The 20,834-nt window shown below is 31.9% G+C and overlaps 1 protein-coding gene across 2 annotated transcripts in view; it reads right to left on the bottom strand.

Moving 5' to 3' along the window:
* Positions 1–932: 932 nt before the first annotated feature.
* LOC139515669 (inactive histone-lysine N-methyltransferase 2E-like) overlaps positions 933–20,834 on the bottom strand; it is a 38,482-nt gene continuing 18,580 nt past the window's right edge. Inside the window, exons 12-29 of one of the 2 annotated variants that reach the window (XM_071305313.1) lie at positions 18,222–18,339; positions 17,494–17,603; positions 16,857–16,940; positions 16,129–16,417; positions 15,620–15,718; positions 14,733–14,903; positions 14,077–14,336; positions 13,549–13,575; positions 13,190–13,346; positions 12,600–12,863; positions 12,198–12,330; positions 11,596–11,753; positions 9,587–10,924; positions 8,868–9,081; positions 8,418–8,546; positions 7,897–7,971; positions 4,796–5,215; positions 933–3,868 (exon numbers count right to left, since the gene is read on the bottom strand). In XM_071305313.1, coding sequence (XP_071161414.1) covers positions 3,546–3,868; positions 4,796–5,215; positions 7,897–7,971; positions 8,418–8,546; positions 8,868–9,081; positions 9,587–10,924; positions 11,596–11,753; positions 12,198–12,330; positions 12,600–12,863; positions 13,190–13,346; positions 13,549–13,575; positions 14,077–14,336; positions 14,733–14,903; positions 15,620–15,718; positions 16,129–16,417; positions 16,857–16,940; positions 17,494–17,603; positions 18,222–18,339 — 4,369 coding nt within the window. In that variant the 3' untranslated portion in view covers positions 933–3,545. The remainder of the gene's footprint in view (positions 3,869–4,795; positions 5,216–7,896; positions 7,972–8,417; positions 8,547–8,867; positions 9,082–9,586; positions 10,925–11,595; positions 11,754–12,197; positions 12,331–12,599; positions 12,864–13,189; positions 13,347–13,548; positions 13,576–14,076; positions 14,337–14,732; positions 14,904–15,619; positions 15,719–16,128; positions 16,418–16,856; positions 16,941–17,493; positions 17,604–18,221; positions 18,340–20,834) is intronic. The other variant, XM_071305321.1, reaches the window with a different exon arrangement.

The following is a 20,834-nucleotide window of genomic DNA, read 5'->3' on the forward strand; positions in this document are numbered from 1 at the left end:
TCATAAACTTGTTTAAGCCTGCTGCATTTTTGCGCCTGTCCCAAGTCAGGAGCCTCTGGCCTTTGTTAGTCTTCTATTATTTTAATTTAGTTTCTTGTGTACAATTTGGAAATTAGTATGGCGTTCATTATCACTGAACTAGTATATATTTGTTGAGGGGCCAGCTGAAGGACGCCTCTGGGTGCGGGAATTTCTCGCTACATTGAAGACCTGTTGGTGACCTTCTGCTGTTTTTTTTTTTTATGGTCCGGTTGTTGTCTCTTTGACACATTCCCCATTTCCATTCTCAATTTTATTGGATAACAAGATTCATCTATTAGTTGAGGTGTGCTTTGAACTAGCTTTCAATAACTGCTGTTGCTCTCAGATCGTACTTTGTGTTTTGTTTTTATGTTATTTGTTTTGTTTTTGTGTGTTTTGAAGCCGTTTCCAACTGTTTTTAAGTTGTTGTTTGGTTAATTGTTACAACACCATCTGAGGTTTAAAAGGAAGGGTCAAGTGCATTTTTATGCCCCACCTACGATAGTAAGAGGGGCATTATGTTTTCTGGTCTATGCGTCCTTTCGTTCATCTGTCTGTTCTGCTTCAGGTTAAAGTTTTTGGTCAAGGTAGTTTTTGATGAAGTTGAAGTCCACTCAACTTGAAACTTAGGACACATGTTCCCTATGATATTATCTTCCTAACCTTATTGCCAAATTAGAGGTTTTATCCCAATTTCACAGTCCACTGAACTTAGAAAATGATAGTGTGAGGGGACATTCTTGTTGTAAATTGTTTTAAAGCTGCATATACAATGACAAATGTGGGTGTTGCTCATTGTTGAAGGCTGTATGCTGAACATTTATAGGTACCACATCATTTAGACTGGTGAATAGTTGTCTCGATCATTCATATTGTACCTTCTTATCTTCATATTGATTTAAACAACACAATAAGATTAAATTTGTTTTATTTTGTCTCTGTACAGTTGGTCATTACCCCTTTTTCTCTTCACTCATACACACATAAAGACAGAAATAAATTATAGACAGTTTAGGACAGACAGAAACAAAATGTACATTGTTTTATACAACAGGTTCATTCATCAATAAAAATCTGTAACATCTAAAAAGTTCTTATAAAGGGTGCTTGTAACAACTGTTAATTTCAAATCAATGATTATTTCGCATTAAATTTCTCTCCTAAGCTATGTGACATTGCGTACCACTGGTTAAGACTATAGATGATGCTGTTTCTTTTGTTCAATAATTAATCACTACTTATTACACGTATAGCTTTTTTTTAAATCCATGTCAACTTTGAATGCTTTACCTTTACAAAATAAAAGTTTTATGATAAATACTGAAACAAGAATGCATGTATTGTCGTGCTGAGCATACCCCACTCAAAATTCATAGTATCAGAAATCGTAAAGTAAGATTCTGACTGATCAGAAAAGTGCACATACATTACAACTCATTTTGAGCTGCAGACAATATATAAGTCATCCTGTCCATTACAGACTAATAAAGTTGTAAGTTCATTCAACATCCAAAAAATTAAAATTATTGGCATATATTTAACATATCCAAAGAGTGCTCCGACTTTATAGTTATTAATATTGAGCTGCTGACCAATAATGAAGTCATTCTGTTTAGTAGTTTCTAATAAAAGTGTGGACGGACAGATTGACAAATTGAATGCCTCAGCTTTCAGAACTTCCAAGCTTACGATGGTGTTTTTGTTTTGTTTTAAAGGCTACCCTGATGTATTCATAAAATAGTTACAGATTACCTCAAGCAAAAACAATGTACATAGAAAAAAAGATAGTCTTATCAAAGAAACATAATAATTTGATACTAAGTAACAAGTTTATCCTCAACTTTTGTCTTTTAATTTATAACTTTCACAAAATATAACTTCTAACCTTGTAAACAAACTTCTAGAAAAATATACCTTATTATTTCAATAACGTCGAGATAGATAAAAGAAGTGAGAGAATACTTTATACACTATTGTACAAACTGTACATATTTACATATCTACACAAGTTATCTACACATGTACACAGTGAATTATTTACAGATGGCTGACAGATGAAAACATGTACAATGAATATTTACATGTTAAGGCTGTAAATAAATTGCCTAAGAGATCATAATAAAACAATGAATGATTTCCCCCCGTAGTTAATGCCCTTAATCATGATTTTTTTTCCCCCTCTCTGGCAGTAAGTTATATATGTATATCAATGACAGTACATTTCAATTTTTACTATAAATTTATATCATAAAGTTTCTACTTTTTTGTTTCTCCCTACTTCACTACTGAAAAAATAGTGAATGCATTATTTGTATTGAATCTTTTTTTTTGTACCACAGTTATAATTATGATTTGACAGTCAAATCATAATCTATCTGAATTTTTTCAGTAAAAATGCTGAATATAGTATTGAAATTGATCTCGAAAGTATGTAAACCATTGCCATTAGATTTTTTTTTAAATTCTTAAAAATCAAGAAATTAAAAAATCTAGCTCTACACATGCAGTTGCATTTTGCTCATCATACATTATCAATGTATCATAGTTAACACCTGGTCCACAGTAATTATCAGAAAATTTAATGGAATTGAAATTTTCAAGTTATTTTTTCCTTAACTTTTTTGTCATTACAATCAACATTAAACTCAAAACATTTCACTGTATTTAACATTTATTGCAAACAAAGAGAAACAATATCTTAAACGATGCCATCTATGTATAAATACTTCTTTTAATATGTAGCGAGAGCCCTTTACATAAAATGCTTTTTAATATTAGCAGTAAGAGATGTATAATATCATTATAAATGAAATGCTATACATATATTGTCAACTTAAGATACTTGTTGGTGGGTCAGAAATTTATAATTAATGGGTAACCTTTTAAATGCTTTAATCAATTTCAACAGTAAGAACAATAGTGAACCCATACTTTAAACAAAACTCCAACAATATCTGTATTTGGATATAAGCTAAGACAACTCTGACCATTTACGTGTAAAAGAAAATCATCTTCTTAAACAGCTAGATCTTTACTCTAAAATAAAGGGAGAAAACTCCAATCGATTATAAAGCGAACAATTTTTAGAATCTGGCCTAAATTTTGTTATAAAAATATTTTGTGATCTTCTACATCAACAATAGGTTCTAAAACTTATATATATCTTCAATTCGTCTTAATCATGATTGTCAAAGTCAGAGCTAGGCCTAGATTTACCATAAAACTTTACAGTCAGTCTGAACAGTTTTAACAACTGTTTTCAGAACACTCAAATACCTTTAAAAATATATTTAAACAAAAAATTTCTGAGACCACCAACAGTGTATATATAAAACCCAATAAGGCATGTGAAGACCACTAAATAATGCAAAAGAACTATCAGCTACTGTCTCAAAATATAAACAGAAAATATCTGCAATAACAAAAACAACTAACTGCTAACATAAAATTGCTGCCGACAAACATGTTACATGTTATATAAAAATACTGTTCAATATATTTTAAAATAAATTAAGTACAATGTATCAATGAAAATGACCCCCTCCAGAATCTTGGTAACTGTTATAATGTTTTCGTTTGAACTTGTTTGATTTCTTTCGTTGATCCTGTGAATGATAGAGTTTCTGTGCGGGTTGATCATGAAAACCATGATTATATTCATGCACAATTGGTCCATTAGAAGGCATGTTTGTTCCATTAAAGTTTTGTTGTGATGTTGTTCCATTCTGGTTGAAGATGGGTGGGTTCTGTGAGGACGACTGAGCCATATCAGCAGAGGGTGGAGTGAATCCCACAGGTGAATTATTGTTGATATGATTTGCTGCAAAATGCTGGTTTGTTGATACACCTGTAATTTAAATTGAGCAACATAAATTACATATACTTATAAAGCTTATTTTATTTAGTACACCAGGAATCTAACTCAAGTGACCGGTAATAGTGCCCATTTTTTTTTGCATAAGTTGAACTCCAGGATTTTTACAGGATTTTCCAAGGACATTCCTCTATTTTCAAGGAGATGCAGATGAAGAAACAATATTCCACAAAATATTTAAAGTCATAAGATTTCAAATTAAAAAAAATAATGCATATGTTTTTTTGTAACTCAATGGATAGTTTTCATTATAAAACTATATGTACATATACTTTTTTCTGAAGAAAATTCTTTAATTTGTTCATATTTAGAAGAAGTTTACTTTAAGGAAGCAATATCCCCAGACATATTTTCTGTATGCAAAGTGACCTCAGTGTGACCCATCTCGTAAAAATCAGGTGATTGCAATACGCATGGATGTCCTTAAAATAAACAATTATCTGATTGTACATGTTAAACACGTTAAACACGTTAAACACTTGTACATGTTAAAGACATTCTCAATATCCATGCTATTTTGTTGATTGTTGACAAACAGGTGACAATTGTTAAACTTCAGCTTCAAAAAACAAACTTTAATTACCTGTCATATTTTCACAACAACACTGACCGATTGGAAAAGAAATACGATTATACGAAATTTATACAAAAAAAAATGATAAAATTGTGCACAGAAGACTAAGTTTATGATGTTTATTTGCATTTGTTCAAGAATTGGAATAACATTATTTTTCACCAGTCACTCGTTTCATATGACTTTTAAGTTACGAATAGTTACAAACAAACGGATATAACTTATATTTTATAATCACTACAGAACTTGAAATTGAAAGGCCAGATAAGCTCAAATGATGATTAACATTATGAATCCACAAGAAAGATTAAATATGACTTCCATACCTTGATTATTTGAATGAAATAGGTTTGATTGATCCACTAGTCCTGCTGAAGGAGTTGTTGTTCCTGGTTCATTACCATTTGGCAAGTTACGGGTAGGAAAAGTCTTAATGGATAACAATGAAGGGATCACCTTCCCACCAGAACTAGAATTTGATGGATGTGGAAGCAGGACTGGGCTCTGAGGTGGTAGTACAGGACTCAGTGTCCCATTCACCAACATATGTGGTGGCCCTATCTGAGGCATAACTGGTGAAGGTCCAACTGGTCCAGGAACTCCATTTATAGTGGTCATTATAGGTGCACTGGCAGGCTGTTGTCCATTCTGAACAAGGACAGGCGATGGTCCTCTCAACATTACAGAAGGTTGAGGAAATTGTGGATGCTGAAAAGCTGATGAAGAAACAGGTGCTGAAGAAGGCTCTGAAATATAAAAGAGTATACTCTGGTTACACTAAAAAATAATCCTGTGGAATGACTACCTCACTAGGTTTGTTCTGGTTAAATTGGTATAAGAAACTAAACACTTTCAGATACAATTATTTTCCAACAAAATAAAATGAAGTCCTATGTATAAATTCCCAACTGCACAAAAATAAAATAAAAAATAAAAGACATTCAAATGATTTGCACTTGATATTACATGTGTAAAATAACATTAAAAAGAAACTTATTAAACAGAAAAGTCCACTTATACATATATTTAATAAAAAAAAATGTAAAATCTAGATAGACTGGAATCCATATTGAATGTATCTCAACATTTTCTATTCATAGTATTTTTTTAACAAACATGATAAAATGCTCTTATGAAAACTACAAAACAACAAATACCGCAATTGACACAGCTGGTACCTTAAATAAACATAATTCAGCTAACAAATTTTCAATAGGTATATAATTTAATACATAAAATATGAGAACGTGTGTATATGATCCGAACCATATGAGTTTTTGGACCATACGCATATGGTTATGACCGTATGGGTATATACTCATATGGTCCGACTGTACGAGTATGGTCATGGTAATTAATAAATTTACATTAAATACTTTAACTCTTCATAAGGTATGACCCTTCTAGTTGTCACGATATTAAAAAGACGATACCAAAGGTCATTTTATTATATTATAATGATAAAAAGATTAACTAAATAAAGATAAGCAGTTTCACACATTTGATTTTACACATTTAATACATTTTTTTCATTATGATTAAATGGCAACAAGCCGACCTTGAAAGATATTTTCCGAAATTTCTTAAAAGAACCGTTATGGAATTCATCATGGCACGAAGCTTCTGAGAAGGTTAACTTTTCACTAAAAAGCAAAAAGTGTAACTACGGAGAATTGTGCACAACCAAGACGAGCTAATGCAGAAAAATTATGGGAAGGCGACTAGTACCGTGTGGAAATATAGAGTTTATTGTATTATTGAAACAGTTCTAATGAATATTTATAAAAAATACCTATATGGTCAAAATACTCATATGGTCCGACCATACACGTATGGTCCAACCATATGAGTATACACATATGGTCATGACCATACATGTATGGTCCAAATACTCATATGGTCCGGAACATATACATGGTATATGCAAGTAACAATAAACCACATTATATATGTATGATATATTTGTGAGAAATACAACAAGTACTGATATGTCTTGAAATAAAAACTAATATAAAATGCAATGTAAAACTCAAGTACGACAATTGTGGCATAGTGATTACTGAACTAATTGCAGCATAACATTCTATAAGTACAGAAATTAATAAAAACATACTTCCAAGTGCATATCCTATTTTGATTGCAAAAAGCAAAACTATAATGACTAATTATTTTCTCTTTTTGGCTTTTAACTTGTATGCTCCATTTTAATCCTGGAGGTCCATGTTTTGTTAATTTATTGGAAGGGAAATAAACAGAATTCTGTTAAACATATCTTAATTAGATTTCAGGTCAAGATTGGATAAAATAGATGCAATGCATTGGCTTCATATATGATTAAAACATCAAGCTACATGAGCTAAAAATTTAAAAAGGCATGCATATTTTAAATCATGATATGTTTTGTCATGGTTAACTGCTATACAGAACATGCTAGCAAAACTTGTTATAGAAAAGATTGTAGACTCGCTATCAGTTAAAATCGTACAGACAGTTAGACTTAGCAAATATCGAGGTACATTTTTACTATTTCAAAAGTTATATTTGTTTACTTAATAAATGATAATGATTTTATGTTTTCCAATTGCAATGTTATTGTGACAAATTTTGTCTACTCTATTATAAGTCTATGTTTATTCACTAGATTCTAAAATGGTAAACGCTTAATAAAAATTTAGTTTTGGCAAGGGGAAAAGCTGGTCAAAAATAGTCTATTTTAGGGGAGATAATCTAATTCTCTTTTCTGTGCAAATCATGACAAAACTTTTGCATCCCATTTTCTTTATATTTTCTGAAAATAATTGCTACGAAAAAATTACTGATTTCTTTACTTAGTTAGTGATTATAACAAAGTTCTCCTCTTTCTGTACAATAAATTCAATGAGTTATGTCAGAAAGTAAGGAATATAGGTCATAATGACCACCTTTGGTCTGAAAGCTCCCTGATGAAAGTGACCAACTATTTCCAGAATTCTGACAAACTACCCTAATCAAATACTATACCCTTAACTTTGACAGGCTACATAAATGGATACAAATTGCAGAAAATTTTTCAGTCAACTAGGTATTTTAATAAAAAAAAAATTTACTTTGTGCACAAATTAAACCCATATAATTGAATAACTTCACAGTAATTTAACATTCAATAAATAGGATTACAACATAATATATTCCTCCATGTACAATTTTCAGCCTTTCATTCTTATTCAATTTGATTACAAAAGCTTGCCAAATTTTGAATGTACATTATTATATTTGCACCCCTAAATAACAAATGAAAGAGATTGAATGGTGTTGGTTTTTCACACTAGGCAAGTTACTGCTGACAATAAATAGTACATGGAAGATTTAAAAGAGTATAATGCAAAATGAATGATAGTGAGCCATGCACCAGTCTGGCACTGAACAGCCGACCGACAGACTAACTCACCTTGCTTGGGTGGTGGTGGTGGGGGCGGGGGAATATGAGATGATGATAATGATGTCTGTCTGCGATGACTTGGATCTGTACAAAAACAAAGTAATTATTAAATGCATGGTGTTCAAACCAGTGTCATCTAGAGCTAATAATGCAATAAAAGTATTACAAATTGTGTTTCTGACACCAAAGCTGCAGACTAAAAACTATCTCTTCTGCATAACATATTCAACTCATAGGATGATCAATAAATGTATTCATAACACAATTGAATACATTTTATTTTTGTTTCTTGAATTTACCTCTGTCAATGTATTAACTTTTATAATAAATATAAAACTTAATAAATTTGGTGTGTCATAAGTGCTTTTCTCGCTTTATGTTCATCAGGAATTCTCAAAACATAAAAAAATATGAGTATAGGATGGACAAGTATCTAAGTTGTGAAGAGCTATGTGACCAAAAGGTATCTAAAAATATCAACATATTGTCAACATGTTTTCAGTATCTTAATTAACTTTATTGTAGTGTACCTTTTTCAACATCTTTTTCCTCTTCACTATCCTCTAGTCCAAACTCCATTCTCAACCTTTCTGACAAACTCAACTGTGGTCTCTTCTCCTTTGTTTCTGTTGCCTTTTTCCTTATAAGATCAGATGAGCCTAGAAATTTTTTACAGAAATTTATACATAAAAGCTAAAAAAAAATCAATTAATAAGATGACAAATCTATTAAATACATCTAATCATTTCTGAAATAAAATGTGTCCAGATAACATTGCAGTACCTTTTTTAACTCTTGATTTACAAAATTACAATATTGAAAAACAACTTTACATTCTGTCATTATTCTCTACTTAACATGCTAAAGTTTATAAATTTAATTAAAAAGTACACACAAGTCATTGTATTGAATAGAGAACTATGCCAAAATTTCCAAAATAAAAATTACTTGAATACATCTCAGTTCATTTGTGTACTTACTTTTAAAATGATATCTAGATGAATTATCCTTTGTTGGCGATGAATCAAACAAGGGAAGTGATGGAAGTGTTGAGAAGCGATGATGACGATGAATGGGAGATGTTGTAGATGAAGGAGCAATGATGGTTGTTGATGAAGGTCTACTGGATGATGGTGTTGATGTTGATACTGGGGTCTTCTCTTTTTGGCGTTTTCTGTATTCCAGTAAACTAACCTATAAAGTAGTATGCAATATTCAAATATCTAATATTTACTATTTCTTTAAATTTATATCCACTTAGATTGTCTTTTTAATTTAATTTTTCTATCTAGTCCTCATTTTGAAGAAAAACTAATATTCTATCACACTATTACTCAACAATAAATAATCAACTGCCTTTAGCAAGAAATTAATGGTTACATTAGAAATTCTGATTCATTTTATTGGGCAATATTTGTCTTGGCAACAAAATGATTAATCTAGCAAACAAGTGTACTTTCTGGATAAAAATAGAGATGTGGTATGATTGCCATTTAGACTATCATCAAAAAGAGACATTAACAAGGATGTCATCAACTATAAATCACTGTACATGCATCAACAATGAGCAAAACTCATAGTGTATAGTAACCTTTAAATAAAACTGGCATGTACAAATGTGAAAAGCTTATCCTCTACAAAAAGTTTATAATTACTTTTTATATTATTATATTATTGAAGTCAGGAAATAATATCATACCTTTTTCTTTGAAGGTCCCAATAGGTCTTGTGGTGTTAATGGGTCTAACATAATACCAGAATCCTCAGCCATTGATGAACTGGCAACAGGTTCCCCTACACTGTCAGTAGCACTAGTATTATTTACATATTGTGTAGAGTCCCCAACAGCCGATACATCTGCTAAGCCCATGTCTGATAAGTCTGTTTTGTTTTCTGACATTGAACTGTCAGCCATTCCCCCACCCTCTGAGGTAGCACTATATGAACTACAAGTTTGTTCTGTAGATGAAACACTGACATTTTCTGTCACTTGAGATGATTCTACTAAGTTTGATGAGAAGTGATGTAACTCACTACTACTACTAACATCAAAATTATAATTCCGTACATGTCTATCACTACTACTCCCCACATTTTCCTGCAACACATTACTGCTGCAAATGTTTTCCTGTGACACGCTACTGCTCCCAACGTTTTCATGAGACACATGTCTGTCCAACACATTACTACTTCCAACATTTCCCTGTGAAATGGAAATATCAGATACATTACTACTACCAACATTTCCCCGTGAAATTGAAATATCCGACACATTACTACTACCCACATTTTCCTGTGACACCAGTAACTCTGACACACTGCTACTACCCACATTTTCCTGCGACACCAGTAACTCTGCCACATTACTACTACCAACATTTTCTTGTGAATCCAGCACCTGCGACGCATTACTACTACCCACATTTTCTTGAGAATCCCGCACCTGCGACACGTTACTGCTACCCACATTTTCTTGGGAATCCAGCACCTGTGACACGTTACTACTACCCACATTTTCTTGGGAATCCAGCACCTGGGACACATTACTACTGCCAACATTTTCTTGTGAGACATGAATTTCTGACATTTCAACCGAGTCTGCATTTGTCTCTTCGTTAACACCTACATCAGAGCTACTATCTACTAATGATGCCTCAGTAATAGAACTACTACATGCTCTGTTGTCTTCCACTTTACATGTACTATCACATACAGCTTCTTTTTTCTCTGAGTCACTTTGTGTGCTGTCAACCTCCATTGCTTCCAGTCGGTTGTCACTAACGTCTATATTGCGTTCCACAGAATCATCTTCCTGTTGGCTATCACATTCATTTGAACTTTCCATAACAGAATCAGTATTACTTGAAACTGATTCTAAATTACTAGTCACTTTCTCCCCTTCATCAGCTGAAATCTGAGAATCTGATGAAGTTCTGTGATTTAAACATGCACCATCTACAGAATGTCTCACTAAACTGTCCATTAGTCTCGGTTTGATAGAAGCTTCGGATTCATTCCTGTTATTTCTAGATGGTCCCTGAAACAGATTATGTAAAAGTAAACAAAAAGCAGAACTTTTTGCAAGGGACTTAAGTCATCCAGCTAACAACATGATTTGACTTTAAATAACAATTGTGTCTTGACCTATCAGATGTAACCAAGATTCATTGCCTAGACATTCAAGTAATGGGTTATAAGAATGTTGAATATAACTTTGATCAAATTATGCATATCAAACAAATATGGATGTTCATGCCTTCAACACTATTTGTTGGTCTTTATCTGAAAACTTCCATGTTTCAGGAGCATACCATACCCTGAATCATGGAAATCAGTTGTGTGATTTGTTCCTTATACAAGACTGCAATGTACAGACATGTTACTTTAGAAATCTCAAAACATTTATACTATGAGGTTAGGGGCTGTTATGATTTTGTAGTCAAAGAATTATGAATTTAAGATCTGTGTTGACCTTCATGTCAAGGAATATTAATGTTATGAGCAATCATGATTTTTTTGTCAAAGTATGTTGATATTATGGGCTGTCTAGATTTGGTCTTAGAATGCTGTAATGGGCTTTGTGCTGTTATCATGTTGTTCTCTTAGAATGTGGATGTTATAGACTTTGAGTAGTACATTTTTTAACACTATTAACTTTGACCTCCCCCCACAGCGCCATTTTGATAATTGTTTTTCTTGTCATCATACCATTTCTGCCTCCGACACAGGGTCTGGGTTTTGTACATCTATAACTTCCTCTGGCTGTTCTGATGACACCACACCCTGAGCAGCAGAAGGTGTTGGTGGCTGGTCAATAGACTCTCTATAACTAGCTAACCTCCTCTTCTTTAATGGAGTTATATAATCTGTTAAACATAAACATAAAATTGTATTTTAAATGTCTAGTTTGTTTCATTACATATACAACACATTTCTGGGTTTTTAATTTACTTGATGCCTGTTTGAACAACTGTAAATGTCAGTATTACTTCAGTACTTTTTGTTTTAATTTTGTTTTAAATAATTTGAAACTTTGTTTTGCATCTTATCTTCTTACCTTTTAATAAAGTCATTCTTTTATGTTTGATAATTTAATCAAAATCACTTTCTCTTCTTATCAAATAAGCAAGGCAGCCAAACTATTCATTATAATATAGGAAAGACTATATAATTAAGGATATGAACTATTAACCCTAACACTATAAGTGTAATGAAATGTTCTTCCACTGCGTGTTGAAATCCAAAGGTTGATTTTTACCACCATTGCTCTTAGTTGTGACAATAATCTTAGAAGTGTTTAATGTACTTACCTGCAGGTGGTGATCCTCCTGGACTAGGGAGACTGACATGTGGGTTAGGACTTGAACCTCCTGCAAGCCCTATTGGTGACAATGATCTGTTCTGTGGCACTGGTTTATCAAACATAGCCTGTCTAAGCCATCGCTAAAAATTAACAATAATTGACTTTGTACATTTTTTTTAAATATAGTAAACACTGTTATTATACCATGGTAAAGAGAAAACAATGTATGGGAATGGGTAATGACGAAAGTGCGTTAAAATAACCATTTAATTTGCTCGTCATATTTCTAACAAGAGTTTCTTGTTCTGATTATAGAGCGCTGTAACTATTTGAAACAGCAACTGAATTTTTATGTTCTATTTTTTTTTTTTGTTAAGATGATGTCCTCAAATTTTTTAATAGAACTAACCTTTTTAGCAGAACCTATGCTGCTGCTTTCTTGTTTTGATGATGATGAGAGATTGCTGTAAGGACTGCACCCTGCACTGGTACTGTTCCTCCTCAAATGATCCAGTGCATTCCTGGGACTTGGACGACAGGCTACATACATTGTATCCTCCTCAACCTGTACTTCCAATGGCTCTATTTTGGAAGGTTGTCCAGATGGTGGTGGTGGTGGCAGTGAAGGAACAACATCCTGGCTCTTCTCACTCAACCATTCATTCATCAAATGCTAAAATATTAAAGACAATTATTTCTTTTAAAACACATTATACTATTATTCAGAGCAATTCTACATGAAAGTTCTTTAAATTGGCCCAGGAGTTTTAAAAGAAAAGAAAGGTGTATAAGTTAGCAGACAAAGGAGATACAGTGATGAGAATAGCTTATTTGGTCTTTTTGGGACAGGTGAGCTAAATATAAGTCTATTTTCATTTCACTAATGGCAGCAAAAATATATTTTGGATATGTATATGGTAATTATTTTCTTCGAGGTTAATTCTAGTGCCACTTTAGTAACCAATACTACCAGTAATCAAGTACAAATAGTGTACTAACCTTCTTGGTTTTTAGGAACTTGAATGATGGAGGTGTGTTAGTGACATCAGGAGGTGCAGAGACAGGTGTCGACGGACAGCTAGGTACTGTATTACTACATTCATCTTGTGACTGAGGCTCTGACTTCACAATGTTACTGCTGTTTATCCTAGATTTCCTACAAAAACATACCATACATTACTTGCATACCTGCATTATTGTTTTATCTACAAACTTTTCCAAACATTTCATAAATTGTTATGAATTCATATTGCAAATAATTATCTATCATTTTAACTTATCAAAACACAGAAAGGCTAATTGGATAACTATCATTTATGTATAAATATTGTAGCCTCAGAAAGGTAAAGTTTATTTACCTTTTTGATGATGACCTTTTCTTTTTCCTGTGAAAAAAAAATATATTGATATCAATAAATACAATTCATCAAGTATAAATAAAACACTTTTTGTTTAATGTTATGTTAATTTTGTAATGGAAACCCATTTCAGAACTAGTTATCCATCCTTTCACAAATCATAGTCATTTTGGTGGTCAGTGATCTCTTAGAAATATATAACATAACTCTTTTTCTTTTTTCTCTCACAATTTCTATTATCTGTGAAAGAGATCTCTCCCAAATACTTAGTTGACATTTATTTGTACAGACCACTTCAGTCTTTCACCACTTCCATATGAAGTAAAAACTCCCTTTAGGAATTTTCCAAAATTACAAGACACATTTTACTTCTGGTATGTACATATGTCTGCAAGTTTCGAATTTAAGAATGGTGTTAACCTTACAACTTTATTTTCTTCAAGCAAAATCTTTTTTTTTTATGTAACAACCTTGTACACATGTATAGAAACTTGAGCTAAATCTCAATACAATAAACTTAAAACATACTTGTGTGAAACTTTCTTGACTGGAAGGGCTGGCATAATGGGCAGGACTGGGGTAACAGGGGGAGGAGCTGGTGGATCAGGAAGTGTTGGTACAGGTTCTTCCACTGTAGGTTTCACTTCTACTTTCTCCACTATCTTGGCTTTCTCTTTCTTTGCCTCTTCAGCATTACTTATTCTCTCACTTGTTCTACTTATTCTCTCACTTGTTCTTCTTGTTTCTCTCGTTTCTTTTGTTTCTTTTGTTTCCTTTGGTTCCTGACACTACAAAGACAAAGATTACTTAGAAACTTCAAAACATTAAAATATTTATTTTATTTCTTTTGACTCAGCAAGCATGAACATAACAGTTTATATCTTACATTTTAACCACAAATATCAATTAACCTTTTCTGTAAGTTTCTGTTGACACTGTAATGACTTTAGTAAAAAATTTACTATAATTTCACTCCCAATCTTACAAAACTTGGACATAAATGTAATCTGAGTATTACTTCTTCAATAACATGTACGAAATGAATGACTTTAATTATTTTCTTTATTAGATGCTATATTTAACACACAGAACTGTTTAGGGTTGAATGGTTGAGATTCAAGTTGTTACCCTACCTCTACTTTATCATAGCTACTTATTATTATTTTTACTGATGTTGATATTACCTTTGCTTTAAATTTCTCTTTCTTGGGTTCTTCTGTTGGCTTAATACCTATAGCAGCTGGTTTTTTGGTAGTATGATCAATTCTTGCTAAGGCTTCTTTTCGTCTTTCTTGCCTCTTCTCCATTTTCTCAAAAGCCTTCATAATGGCTTCCATTTTTCTATCTTCCCTTGACTGAAAAACAAATAATAATAAGCAAAACTGTGAGCTACTGATCACTGATGATACCACTGCCACAACTTGATAATTTTAAAAGTGTTAAATCATTTTAGTGTTTGTATTTGCTCATGAAATTGGTAGAAAAATATGAAGACATTTTTTAAATTGGATAACATGTGTACAATGATGGGTTCAGTAAACAGGAAGTTGTTGAGAGATGAATCTGAAAACGCATCACACATTATAGCTGAATCATATAAACCCTGAAACCAAATTTCAGAAATCCTTGTAATAGAAAAGAAAGATGCAACGTGTGTTGATTCAGAGAAGTTGTGATGACAAACTGTTGCAGTAGTAAGTAAATAAAGTACAAAGGGGTATTTCTCATAAAAAAAAAGATTAAATCATGTATCCTTTCACTAATATGCACATCTGCAAAATATGTTTTTATAATCGTCAAAGTTTGTTGTGTGGTTTTAGAGGAACATGACTGACACATCAAAAATATTATGCCCTACAGAACATTGTTCTCTGGGATATAATAAGCAAAACCAAAGTAAATGTGCCATCCTGATACAATGTAATGTTATATTGGACAGTCCTAGTCCATTTCCCTAACTAGTCAATAACAACATTTGTGTTAGCCAATCCAGTTGTATTAAGTGGTAACTGCATAAGATAACTAAGTAAATTTTAAGAACTTAGATTGAGCAAGTGAGTACTGTACTTACAAGTCTTCTGGCTCTTTCTGTTGAAGGGTTCTCTTCACTCTCACTATGTGTATCTTGATGATCTGTACCACTGTCTGTGTTTGGGTCTTGGGGAATTTCCTAATAAACATGTTCATTTATGAAATACTATTCATTGCAAAGAACAACAATAATCCTGAATAAGCAGTAATTTTGAAATATGAATTTCTGGAATTATTTACTTTAAAAACCCCAGTTTTAATTCACTTCTGACAAAGAAAAAAAATCTAATTGTACTGAAATTAAGTATACTTTCACAAGTCAACCTGTTTCAATTTTTATTATACCTTTCAATGTATTCCCAATGCAATTAATAAAACTGAACTGTTAGAACAAAAGAAATCTGTATTAAACAAACTTATTGTTTTCCATTTAAAAATGAAATTGATCATAAAGTACAAAAACAAATGTCAGTAAAGTCTAAGACCTAATAAGTTGGCTATTTCTTTTGGTTATTATAAGACTTGGTATAAAATCATTAATTTTATTACCTCTTTCACTTCTGGAAGTCGTTCTTCCATGACACATTCTTTAACAGGAGATACCACAGGAGGAGGAGGTGGAGGAGGCACCTCTAGTTTAACCTCTTCTATTTCCTCTTTTATAATAGGCTCCTCAATGCTGATGGACTTCCTGATGGGAGATTTGATAGGTGAACGAGGAAGGCTTGCTGCCGGTGATCTTGGTGATTTGGGTTGATGATTCATGACTTTAACCGGCGTTGTTGGAATTTTTACAGCTTTTACCGCATTTTTTGGCACTACCTTTTCTTTCTCTTTCCTACAAACATATATGAATAAATTAACAACAAAAAATAAATAAATACATCAGTTTTTTGGCATTACTATTTTCAAATGGTACAACAAGACTTATACACAATACAAGATTAACGAATAATAGCATGTAATTTTTCTAAATATTGATTGAACAAAATCAACATCTCTCCACACATTTTGTACTTTACATGGAGACAAAAAATACCTGTGTAAGCCATTAAGACAACAACATAATACCAAAGACATCTAGAGGTCAACAAAGAATCTTAAATAATAAACAGCTATCCCTCACATATATAGTGTAGATTGCAAGAATGAATTCAACTACCAAAGATCCACTATCAGTCTATTTTTCATCTTGTTTATTGTGGCTTCAGTACTATTAAAAAGATAATATTCTAATATTTTGGTCTTTGACAGGCATATTAAACATCATATCTTACTTGATTTGAGCATTTTGTTTCCTCTTGAAATACTTTGCTACAGGACAATTATTCCTCAGACAGGCACATTCCACACAATATATGCTGAAAATAGTAAATAAACATAATAATTAGTGAACCCTAAAACCTTGGTCCAAACTATATAATTTGGCACATATTCAAAAATTTAAGTCATAATTTCATGAGACAACAATATCATGGTAAAATACAGTAATCAAAAAACTTTTCACATGAAACTCTACTGATTTCATACAATCACATTTCCAAATTCAATGAACCATGAAACCAAACATAATTTGCCATGTAAATTAAAGTTTTTATCACAATGAACATAATCAAGTTGTAAGTTGATGTGAACTTCCTGTTGGATAACATGAACGATAACAATTAAACTTGATAAGGATTGGCAAGAAAATATCACAAACCCATACTTGGGTAGGCTGGGAAACTTTCAAAAACATTGATTACCACGATACAAAACATTTTGGAATGATTATGGTTGTTGTTTTGATGCTTGTCACTTTTATAAATGATTGTATTATAAGAGTAAAATTGTATTGTTTGAATGGTTACCATTGAAATTATAATCATATGGTATGGTCATTTCGGAGTAAGATTTGTAATCTTAAATACTTACCACTCTTTGTAATTATAATCATATGGTATGGTTATTTCAGAACCTCTAGGGATGACTTTTGTAGATACAACAATAAATGTCAATTCACCATCTTCAAATGTATGTTTAACCTACAAAAAAAAGTTGTTCACACCAAATTTTTAAACTGTTCAGCAAAGTAAAGCATGCAGTAAACATCGGTTTTTGGTTGAAAAGTTTTTTAAAAAATAAAACAGTTAAATAACTGAGAAATCATTTTTCATCGACTTAAATTTTTTTTTTCTCAAAACAATATATAAATGGGCTCTGATGTTAACAGCCATGGTTAATATCAGGTTTCATGGAAGATGATTTCATCATTTGTGTACCAAACCATGACTATCCTTACTGTCAATATTACATCATGCTCAGTTATTTTACTGTTTTGTACAAATTCTAATTGTTTTGAATTGACACACTGAGTTATGTGAGGGATTGCAGGCTTTCAGTTTTCTCTAATAATTGTCCCCAGACATAATATCTTCTTTTAAACAGTTTGAAGAAAGTTTGGAAGCAGTGTGAACCAATCAGTTTACAAGCAAGGGTCAGGAAAATGGCTGCATTTACATTTCTACTGATGACTATGCTTTAATATGTTTTTTTTCTTAATCCTCTAAAATCCCCCTTCTTATTAAACCAGTTGGCAAAAAAATGAAGGATCACCAAATTGTTTGTATCAGCAGTAATAGTTTAAACAACTTATTGCTTACCTCAGCATTAGATTTACATGATCTCCTTATAAACCTGGCTATGTTTCCATATGATGTAGCATCAATACACAGTTCTATGTTGTCAAACATCGAGTTAAATAATACAAATGGATTTAACCTGAAAAATACAAAAACATTATTTCATGAGCCTTGTTTCTACAACAACAATTTAATCAAAGAGCTGATAGCTCTGAAGTGGAAGAAGGTGAATAAAAGGTAACTTGAATTACCATAAAAGCAGCCCCACTAACCCAGGCTGCTTTGTTCCATTATCGTTATAATGTATTTTTTTTCTTCAAACAAGAAAAGGTCATAAGTACATGGATTTCCCATCCGTACAATCATTTTCTATGTTCAGTTGACTATGAAAATTAGGTAAAATCTTTAATTTGGCAGTAAAATTAAGAAGATCATATCATAAGGAACACATGTGTACTAAGTTTCAAGTTGATTGGATTTCAACTTCATCAAAAACTACCTCGACCATAAACATTATAACCAGAAGCAGGACGTACGGACAGACTAGAAAACATATTGCCCACAAATGGAGCTTAAAAAAGTAAGGCTCGTTACATACCCGCCAACTTTTGAAAGTTCCCAATTCCCATATGGGTTTTTCCTGCACAAATTTTTTTTTAAAGGTTACAATTTTTAGCGATGTATTTTGCACGATCTGGATTGTCTAGAAAAAGTGTCATATTTGTATGATTAACTTACATGCCTTTTTCTTAAGTCTGTTTGCATGATTCTAGTTTTAATTCGGTAGAAAAAATATACATGAAGCTAGCAGACCAGGGTTTATTTTCCAGAGTAAGAATATTAGATGCTTGTTGAAATTTCCAATTTTAAATTATGCACAAAGATGGACCTTTAACAGGTTGGGAACAACACTCCAAATGAGATTAACCTAACTGGAAGATCAGTATAACCCACTGTAAAAAATGAGCACCAAAAAAGTCATTTATATTCATATTATTTGATGAAACTTTTCCCCAAGAACTATGCATCTATTAAGTACTGAATAGTCAAAACATGTCAAAAGAATTTTCTGTTGTTTCTAAACTTATATCTTTTTTAATAATTTGACCCCTCATTTAGAAAAGTTGTTCCAAATATGAATTTTCCCACTTTTGAGTTTAATAAAAATCTTCAAAATGTACTTTATTTTTTTTCAACAGTAAAATGACCCCTTATTTTAGGGACAGTCCCTCATTTAAGGGACACCACTCATAATTGGGGTGGGGTGGGGTGGGGGGTCCCAACCTAAATACAAAAATAAAATATGTTACAACCAGTATTATGTCAATAAATTGTCAATAAATTAGTGAAAAATACTATTTACTATCTTTATCATGTTTTTGGTAGTACAGTAGACTCCGGCCAATGGGATACCCAGATTGTCAGCTAAAAATATCTGATTACCCGATATATTCAATAAGACGATGAATGTATATTCATTAAATATTCTACAATAATAAGTAGATCTATTGCTTAATATGTGAAAGGGCTGGAGGATTGATGGAGTGATTTTTATCAATAACATCACCACGATGTTTGTGAAATAAAATTATCAGCTGATTATGTAGCTAATGAATAAATTTGTTTCCACTTGCAGTTTTTAAATCCTATATTTATTAAAATCAATTAAATGTCCTGAAGTATTTATGTAAATTATTATCTTCCATCCATAGTTTGTCTTTACTTGTTTAGTAAACAAATTATTTACATTTTCACACAGGTAAACTAATTTGGCTATAAATAGATTAAAGCATGTCTGTGTATAATCTCTTATCAAAAATCGTAATTGTTATAATTTTATTTCTTTAAATAATCAAATTTAAATTTATGAAAATATTCATGATTGATAAAATAGTATTGCTTGAAGTTTACGCTTTCAGAGACTATTTATGTTTAGGTCATGGTTCTTCACATAGTTGTAAACAAACCAATATGGCCGACACACGTGATTACCTTTGCACATGTGAAAAAAATATTTCTGACAAAAGTCAGATTTCTCTTGTCAAAAGGAATTTATATTTATATTGCAATACATTCTTCAGAAGGAGGTACATTGAGTTTCAATTATATTTCTTTTTCTATGAGCTTAGATTTTAATCACATTCTCCAAACAGCAACGTATTGCTCTTGTCAACTGAGTCTTGAATAATTTTATAAATAGATTCAAACCATTTGGAGTAGAAGGGCATCTAATTCACATGACAAAGGAAAACAATGAATTAAGACAACAATTTAATAAGAAATATATCCTTTTTATTTACAAAAAAACAAAATCTTCTTGTCTGCAGGATTGCAAATTCGTAACTTCAAGGGCGAACTTGTAAACAGGGCGAGTTGTCCCGATACCAAATTCACGCATGCGTAATACAAATATCTACAGTTAAAACATCCTGTGACAAGAAAACAAATAACGTTCATGTGGATGAGATGAAATCTGATAATTTACATTAATAAAAGGGTCATATTTACGATAGTGATTGTTTTTCAATCCTAATTTACAAATTAAATGATTCAGATGCCTAATCATGTGTAACCAGATGCTCCGCAGGGCGTAGCTTTATACGACCGCAGAGGTTGAACCCTGAACGGTTAGGG

This window comes from Mytilus edulis, chromosome 1 (assembly GCF_963676685.1).
Source record: "Mytilus edulis chromosome 1, xbMytEdul2.2, whole genome shotgun sequence".
Taxonomy (NCBI): domain Eukaryota; kingdom Metazoa; phylum Mollusca; class Bivalvia; order Mytilida; family Mytilidae; genus Mytilus; species Mytilus edulis.